This window comes from Hydra viridissima, unplaced genomic scaffold (genome assembly GCF_058129835.1).
Source record: "Hydra viridissima isolate aposymbiotic clone 2 unplaced genomic scaffold, HvirCarnegie_v1 scaffold_12, whole genome shotgun sequence".
In the NCBI taxonomy this organism is placed as follows: Eukaryota; Metazoa; Cnidaria; class Hydrozoa; order Anthoathecata; family Hydridae; genus Hydra; species Hydra viridissima.
The window spans coordinates 8,503,586-8,512,855 of record NW_028324311.1 but is presented as its reverse complement, the minus strand read 5'-3'; the positions used below and the strand labels follow the sequence as shown (position 1 = coordinate 8,512,855).

The 9,270-nt window shown below is 25.4% G+C and overlaps 1 protein-coding gene across 1 annotated transcript; it reads left to right on the top strand.

Annotated features, from left to right (window-relative positions):
- The first annotated feature begins 535 nt into the window (after nucleotides 1-535).
- LOC145194414 (casein kinase II subunit alpha-like) lies at nucleotides 536-8,492 on the top strand. Its single transcript, XM_090068487.1, has 11 exons — nucleotides 536-733; nucleotides 900-1,011; nucleotides 1,348-1,449; nucleotides 2,805-2,855; nucleotides 3,122-3,181; nucleotides 3,287-3,535; nucleotides 3,813-3,860; nucleotides 4,715-4,815; nucleotides 4,894-4,999; nucleotides 8,060-8,102; nucleotides 8,258-8,492. Exons 1-11 carry the CDS (start codon nucleotides 636-638, stop codon nucleotides 8,344-8,346), a joined length of 1,059 nt encoding a protein of 352 aa, XP_089924613.1. The 5' UTR covers nucleotides 536-635; the 3' UTR covers nucleotides 8,347-8,492.
- The last annotated feature ends 778 nt before the right edge of the window (nucleotides 8,493-9,270 follow it).

Here is a 9,270-nt window from a genome sequence, read left to right as displayed (position 1 = left end):
AATCGAATAAAAAATATAACAATTATGCTAGTCAATTCCCAATCGGATATCGGTCATAACCGTAAACCGCATATGCTGCTAATGTAAGAAAAACTAATGGCTACCTACATATGTACGATAGCATGGGGTGACGTTTGAAAAGAAAAATCTCTGAATAAATTTTCTTTATTAAAAATATATTCTTTAGTTTAAGTGTACGAAAAAATAATAGTGCAAACTAAAAATACGAAAGTAAGAAGGTAACGATTCATGTACAAAAATTAACATTAATCCCTCAGACAAGAAATGATCTTAATAAAGACTTTAAAAATTTATAAATATGTAGTCCAATTAATAATTACTCCCAAAAAAATGCATACAGAAATTAGTATTATCATCCATATATAAGTTAGTCTTTTTTTTCTTTTTTCTTGTTTTTTTTTTCTTAATGAAAAAATTATATATATATATATATATATATATATATATATATATATATATATATATATATATATATATATAATTTGTATATTTTATTTGAAAATTGAATTTGCATAACTTTTTTCAAAATTAGATTAGATTGTATTTTTAAACTAAAAATCATTAAAAACATTTTATACTATATTTATATACACACTTATTTTAAAAGAATAAATATGGCTGATGTTCGCAGTCGCTCTAGAGTATATGCTGATGTTAACACTCATCGACCAAGAGAATATTGGGATTATGAATCTCATATAATAGAATGGGGGTAAGTTGGAAATAACATTATTTTATATTATTTTAGAAACTATAAAACTTCTGATCCTAACATGACTTTCTTAAGTAAAATTTTATAAGTTAAAAATTTTTATAACTTTTATCAGAAATCCATCATTGATATTTTCTAAGATAATTATTTAAAAGTTCTTTTTTAGTCAGCAAGATAACTATCAACTTGTGAGGAAGTTAGGAAGAGGAAAATATTCAGAAGTATTTGAAGGGATAAATGTTACCAATAATGATAAAGTTGTGATCAAAATTCTTAAGGTTAAAAACTTGATTTACATTTTAAAAGAATTTAAGGAACATTGAAATTGATTAGGATTTTACATTCACATTTTATAATTCAAAAATGTGCCAGCTAGACAATTTCTCTTATTTATTTCAGCACTTGATGAGTATAAATCAAATGATTAATGAGGCTTTGAGTTAACAGTATTTAGTTGGCACTTCAGTAGATAATTTGAAATTTTTCAGTTTAACAAATAATTGTTTGCTTTAGTGAGAAAAGTTTTTCACATTTGATTACAGCAAAAGAAGACTTTTAATTTCTCTAAATACTCATAAGATAGTAAAAAAACATAAGTTTCTGTTTATTTTTAGCCTGTCAAAAAGAAGAAAATAAAAAGAGAAATAAAGATTTTAGAAAATTTAAGAGGGGGACCAAATATCATTACACTTCTTGATGTAGTTAAGGATCCTGTAGTAAGTCTTTGTTTATTTATATTAATATAATGTCATTGAAGGTGATGTTTATCATATTTATTATGTTCATATCTTATGGTTAAATAGGATATATATAGGATATTAAAATTGTGGGTTAATCACTGAATACCCCAAAAACTCTAGAAAATGTTGTTGAAATTTTTTTCATGTTCAAGCAGCATAATTAAACTTTACAAAACTTAATAAAATAATTTGAATAACTCACAGATCTGACCTTGCAACAAAATTTAGATGATCATGTAAAAATTAGTAGATTTCTTAAAATAAAACAGGGTTTTCTTTAATTTTTTATTATCTCTAGCAAGAACTACACATTTAATAATTTATGCAAGTGTTAAATAGATCTCAAGAAAAAAGGAATAGGTAGTTTTTGCAGCATCACAGTATGTTTTTTTTTGTTGTTGTTTAATTTGTTTTTTAGTACATATTTCTACCAGCCCTCCAAAAAATAACTTTAGATCATTTAAACCATTTACAATTTATGACAAATGAAACTTTTGATTGCTTAAACATGCCTCTTTGTCAAATATCTTTGAAGGTATTCATACAAAATTGCAATCTTTCTTGTAGGAAGACCATCCTGAATTGAATATTTTGTTGTAGTAAATCATTATGTATTCTTTCAAGAAATTATTTTCTTTCAAATAAGAAATTACTAGTTTTAAATATTAGTTTAATTTTAAAATAGCCACAATGATTACATGAAAAATGAATTTATGAATGATTAGGCAGTTTTTGTTATGCAAAGCATAATGCTGTTCTAAAGAATAGTTATCTAAATTAGGCAGATAAATTTTTGATTGACTAATGAATAACCAAAACAAGTTCAATAAAGTTCTTTAGTAAAGTAGTAGCAGTATTAGTTACTTTACAAGAAACAAGTTTACTTAAAAGTAGCTCTCTAGTTTAACCACTTCTTAATTTAAAGGTTAGTCATTTAAAAAAAACCTCTTCGGAGTGTAATTTATAATTTACTGTAAAAAACAGTAAAAACATGGTTAAAACATTACTTAAAAAAAGTAAAACCATTAATAATTTAAAAATTGATTTATTCTCAAATTTTTATATGAGTTGGTTATTTAAATAGTGGCCAGTACTAAGTATAACAAATTCTTTTTTTAAATACTTTATCTGAAGTTTGTTACACACTTACTTGAAAGTTGTTAATATTATGTGATTTAAGTTAAAATAAGCATGTCCAAAAGATTTCATAGTTTTTTCAGACTTTTTTGAGTGCTCTTCTTAGTTTTTCTAACTTTTTTGATTATATTTTGGTGTTAATACATTTTTTGTATTTCTTTTTTGTTTGTGTTTTAAATATTTTAACTTTTTAGTCTAGGACACCAGCTTTGGTATTTGAATATGTCAATAACACTGATTTTAAGGTACCTGTGATGAATGTTTTTGTTAGCTATTCTTGTTTCTCTTAGAAGTGCTTCAAAGTTTGCTATGCATGATACATGATGAATTTTCATTTTTCAATATAAATTGCTTTTAAAAATTAAATATTTATGATGAAGTAATTTTTATAAGCTAAAAAGAGTTTTTATGTTTTTCTTGACAACTTGTGATATCAAAAAAACATAATTCTTTTTCATTAAGGTTTCATTAGTTTTTTCATAAATGATTTCTTAGTAAACTTTAATTATAGCAACTTTATCAGCAGTTTCGTGACATTGACATAAGGTTTTATCTATATGAACTCTTAAAGGTTAGTTTTAAGAATCTTTTCAAGAATAATAATTGGATTTCATATTATTTAAAGTTTATCTTAAAATTAAATTAAATTTTTTTTTTTTACTTTACTTATTTACAGGCATTAGATTATTGCCATAGTATGGGTATAACGCATCGTGATGTGAAACCCCACAACGTTATGATAGATCATGAACAGAAGAAGTTAAGGCTCATTGACTGGGGCTTAGCTGAGTTTTATCATCCATCTCAAGAATACAATGTACGAGTTGCATCAAGATATTTTAAAGGACCTGAACTTCTTGTAGATTTCCAAGAATATGATTATTCATTAGATCTCTGGAGTTTTGGCTGTATGTTTGCTAGTATGGTAAAGATATTTGTAGTATCTTGTAGAAATTGTGCCTCTAACAAGCATCTTTAAATCGAATACACCTTGGCTCAAGTCCAAAATGATGTTCTAGAAAAGCATTTGTTAAACTCTCATATATAACTTTTCTTAAAGTCTTAAAAATGCCACTAAAAAAAAAAACAGTTTTTAACTTGTTGATGTAAAATTATAAGTTGATGGTGTTGATAAAAAAAATTATTTAAAATGTTTTAAAGTTTCTGTTTGTTTCTTAAGTTAGCTCTATTTGTTTCTTTAGATATTTCGAAAAGAACCTTTTTTTCATGGTCATGACAATTATGACCAGGTAATAAGTTATGTTTTTGCTGATATATGGCTATTTTTTATCTTATTTTTTGTATTATCTTAGTACTTATGATGTTTCATTAAAATGTTATTACTAATGTTATAAAAATTTGCTATATTTTTCATATTATTGCCTTTATTTTGTTTAACTTTAGGATTTCAAATTTTTTTAAGTAAACTCGTGTAAGAAATTAAAAAAGTTATGCATCATAAAAAGACAACTATCATAAAAGTATTAACTTAAAAATACATTTTATTACTGATTGTAAAATAACTTATGGAAAATGAACTAAAAAGAAAAGTTTAAGACATTATTAAACATAATTTAATAACATATTAATAATATATTAACATAATTTAATAGCATATGTAAGACATCAAGTGATCATGTATCGTAACCACTAAAAAGATTCTTCCATGAAAAAAATGATGAATTTCCAATTTTTCAAACATTTTAAGAAAATATTTATTATATAAAATGTATTTATATATTTGTAAAAATATATCTATATGTAAAATGTAAAAATTAAAATGTATCTATTTATATAAAATGAGTTTTGTAAAATAGTGAGGGTTGTTAATTGAAATTTTTTTGACATATTAAAAATAAAATAATTGAGGCTTTTGATAATTGAGGCTAGTTTAAAAACCTTTTTAAAAGTTGAAGTGAAAAAAAAAAATCATTGTCATTCTAAAGAAGATTATATTCTCTGAATAAAAATATGTTGCAACTTGATGAAAAATTAGTTACGTAAAAAATAAAAGGTTGAATTTGGCATTCTATTTGGCATTGATAATTTTTTTGTCATTCATTAAGTAAAATAAATGTAAATGCAAGTTTTATATTTTTCCTAGTTGGTTCGAATTGCTAAGGTACTTGGGACAGATGATTTGTTTGAATATCTTGCTAAATATGAAATTGAGTTAGATCAAAGATTTAATGATATATTAGGAAGGTAAAAGCATTATTTCTTTGAATGTTACTGTTTTTTTCTAAATACTTTGAAATTCTAAATTTCAATAAACATGTTTAGACATTCCAAGAAACGATGGGATCGTTTTATTACGCATGAAAATAGTCATTTACTAAGTAGTGAAGCATTTGATTTGTTAGACAAACTTCTTCGTTATGATCACAATGTAGGTTTATTTATTAGTTATTGCGTTGTATTTTGTATGTGTTTACATTTAATTTTTTCTCTAAGATTTTCCTCAAATATTCAAATCTGGATATTGAATGTTAAGTAATACTAGTGTTTTCTTAAAATGAAAAATTTGTTAATAAATGTTTGTTATTTCAAAAACAAGATCTGTCCACATCAGCAAAAAATCATGCACTCACAAAGACACTTTTTATAATTATAAATCTCAACTAAATCACTAAGGTCACTTAACTAATGTTGTTGTAAATCCCTGAATTTTTCATCAGATAAAGACAGGTAGAATAATGATTTATCAAACTTTTGTACACTAAATCGAACCAGTTTTTATTTAAACTCACATTTTATACAGACTGCCAAATGCAAACTTGGTTCTACACTTTTTGAAAGAACAATTTTAGTAATTGCTCTTTAACAAAAGCCTATAAAAATATGTATATATTAAAATTTAGTCCTGAGTTCAAAAAGCATGTTTAAAATAGTAATTTATTTTACATAATTATTTTACACTAATTACTATGCCTAATATTAGTTTATACAATATATTTTATGTTATAGGTTATATATTAGTTATTATATGATATATGTATTATATTTTTCCTCTCTGAGTTATCCATCAATTTTTGCTGATCATAGATTTCAAAGTTGTCCAAATGATTGTAATCTCTGTAATCATAAAGAATGTTCAAAAACAAGATTTCACATGTCATGTTAAATCACCATGTTATAGACAAAAGCATTTCCAAAAGAACAACAAAAACTTGCTTACAGTGAACTTTTTTAAATCAGATTGTAAATGTTGAAAGGATGTTTGTGTTATGAATTTCTTATTTAGATAAAATTGAGTTTATTATATTCAGATAAAAACAAATATAGATTACAAAACAAGAACTTACAACATGGTTTAATAGTTTATCTTCAATACCAGGCACATGTTGCTTTTTTGTTGAAAACAGACTAAACGTAAAACAATTAAGTGATCAATTTGAATAAACCGTAAACATACAATTTTAGAGGCAAAAAGCTGTGCAAGTATCCAAAAAGATCTGAATATATCAGAATATGTAGTCTGCTTATATGGTAGGCATTGCTGGACTGGAATTGTTGAAGAAATTAATACTAAGCAGAGTTGTATTAATGTTGGGTTTATGAACCCGCATTTTCCAAGTTGCTAGTTTAATTGGCCTTCTTATGAATATTGGTGTATTATACTAAGCATTAGAATATTCAGAGGGATAGAGGTTTAAGGTAGAAAATCCTGTGAAAGTTTTATTTACCAGATTTTCTACTGTATTAATTAATACAAATCTAGTTAGCTAGATTAAATTTGTCCTTATAAGAATTGCACATTTTCATTACTTCAAAAATCTAAGAATGATCTGAAAAATGATCCTTAGAATTTCAGACTTTTAATTTTAAATGTAGAAGCTTGTACTTCTGTAACTCTACTAGAGTACTTTAAATTTCATGTAAATAAGTAAAACACTTATCTTTAAGCAATGGTATCTTTAACTACAGTTCTTCTTTGGTTTATTAAATTATACCATGCCATGTATTGCCATGTAAAATTCCAAATTTGCTCAGAAAGATCATGTTTCTGAAGATATAAGTCTACTGAAAAGCAGCTTACCTGAGTCTGTTAACAGGATGGAGCAAATATTTTTTAACAAAGAACAAATGTCATCATGTGTCTGTTATATTCATGAAGAAACAGTTCAAGAAGACTTTCTTCAATTTATAAAGATACACAGTGTCTGGTAAAGGGCTGGTGTTCTATGAAAAAGTATGTCTATATATGTAAGATACAAAATATTTGATTGTTAAGTCAAATAGAGAGCCTACAATACAGATGAAGATTAAAAAAATCCAAATGTTTCTATAGTTTTAATTTTTGTTTCCTTTTTTAGATTTTTTTTTTTTTTTTTCATCAATTAAATAGGCCAGCTTTTAACGCACAAGATTTGAGTAATTTTGGGTGCATCTTTCATTAAAATGAAAAACATTCAAAGAAATAAGAAATAAACTTAAACATTAAAAGTAGTTGATGAATGGATAATTTATAGATAATAAAAAGCCATCTTAACTTTTTTTATAAAATGAAATGCATAATCCTTCATTGTTCTTCAAAAAAATGTAAGCCACACATTAAGTTACTTTGAAGATATGACGTTATGGTTCTCAGGTGCAGAACTTATCTTCAAATAGACATTATTTTATAAAATTGTAAAAAAAAAAATGCATATATATGAACTGGTATCGAGTACATAATTTACTATGGCTACTTTTAGTTTTGTTATAGTTATTTTTTCTCGCATTTCTGCATGAAATATTCCTCATAAAATATTAGTTGCAATTACTCTTGCACTTCAGAAGCGCGAAAAATCATCAATATGTAAAACAATAAAAAGTCAGTTTAGAAAAATTGCAAAAAATATTGAGAGATCTCGAAAATTGTTTTACAATTTTAAACATAAAGATAAAACAGTTTGATAAAAAGTCACAATACGGTTCAACAAATTGTCCAGGAAGCGCTAAAACTTTAGAGAAAGAATACATTTCTAATTTTTTTGGCTTGTCTCAAGAAATGGAACTTCCACCCAATTAAATGATAATTTGTACATTTATCTGGCTTTTTTTAATGTTTTGATATTTTTAAAGATATTTTAGTTAAACATAATAAACATTGATTAGTTGACCGTTTTATGCTATTTAAATACTTTTTTCAATATGCTTTTTCGATTCACGGGGAATTTTTGATATGCACATTTTTAATAATTATTTCGCTTGCAATTTCTAAAATTGTTCTTTCAAAAGGTGTATAAACCAGTTCCAGAAATGTGAATTTAAAAGAAAACTGATAGGATTTATAGAGTAAAATTTTGGTAAGTAAATATTTTACCTAAGTCTATATCTGGATCCGAAATTCAGGCATTATCAACAAGCTTGATCAGTGTTGCTATATATTCGATGACTTAGCTGAGAATTACCCTATGTTAACATTGAGTCGTTCGGCGCTTCTTTATCTTTATCAAAAATTTAGGAAAGATTGACAGCTCGTGAAGCAATGGATCATCCCTATTTTTGTGAGTGGTTTTCTATTATGTTAAGTTTATTTACAAAAATATTTTGTTTCAAAATATTGTTTCATTATAGGATATATTTTGAACGTTTTTCAATTGAAGGTATTTGTTTAGTATATTATTCATATTATTATCTTCGTTTTTAAATACTTGTTTAGATCCTATAGTTCGCCAGGAAACAAATAAATTAGGAAGTGTCCAAGAGTCCTTTCAGTCTGCACCGATTCCAACTTCGATTACGAACTGAAAAAAAGCTGTTGTCGAGGAAAAGTGTTTTCTAATAAAACTTAAAGAAAATTTGTCTAGAAACCAGAAGTTTGTAAGAGCGCTCCATCTGCGATATTTATATTGGCATTATTTATATTTTATTTTGCCATATTTCTAATGTCATTACTACTCGCTGTTCTTATTTTCCTTTTTTTTTTTTCTTTTTTTTTTTTTTTGATTTTCTTTGAGCTATTTTTCGCGAGTAAAAAGCAAACCACACTTTCTCTGCGTTTGAAATAATAGGTGGTCGCTATTAAAGTTTCAGAAATCTCAGTGTTAAAGTTAAAAAGCAAATGTTTTTTATATTTCTCGTAAGTAAATTTTATTACATTTTTGTTATTTTCAAGACACATTATAAGGTCTCACCATATAACCTTATGACTATAAAAGGTATCTTACCAATCAAAATTTTGAATTGTTAAGTGAAATATTTTAAAAAGTTGGACAATTTTGAGGTTTCTATTAAAACAATCTTTTTAAACAGGAAAAAGAAAAAAGAATTAAGTGATTGGTTTATGTAATGGCTAATTAGTCATTTTCCTGCTTTTATCTGCGGAGTAACGGTTCTAGGAGATTGTCTTTAGAAAATTTACTCCTGCACATTAACTCCAAGTAATTAATGATTTTAAAAATTTTAGAGGTTGATGCTGTTAGTGATGATTCAGTGTATATAAGTAGTATGTACTGAAAGTATAAAACGTCAACTGCTAATATTTGTCGGATAATACATCGCGCTTTCAAAATGGTTACTGCTTATGTAAAAAATTTTAGTAAGTTTAAAATTTGAGTTTTAGAAATTCTTTTTTATCCTTAAAAAATATTATTGTTCGATTGTTAAGAAATGGTCTAACATAAAGTTTTTACCTTCTATAATTTTATCTAACATTCTATAATTTTATTTGAC

Excerpts from the sequence above, each read along its gene's own strand:
- LOC145194414 (XM_090068487.1), top strand. The coding sequence starts at position 636 with ATGGCTGATGTTCGCAGTCGCTCTAGAGTATATGCTGATGTTAACACT. Across the intron at positions 1,450-2,804 it reads ATGTAGTTAAGGATCCTGTA|TCTAGGACACCAGCTTTGGT; the intron begins GTAAGTCTTTGT and ends TTAACTTTTTAG. Across the intron at positions 8,103-8,257 it reads AATGGATCATCCCTATTTTT|ATCCTATAGTTCGCCAGGAA; the intron begins GTGAGTGGTTTT and ends ATACTTGTTTAG.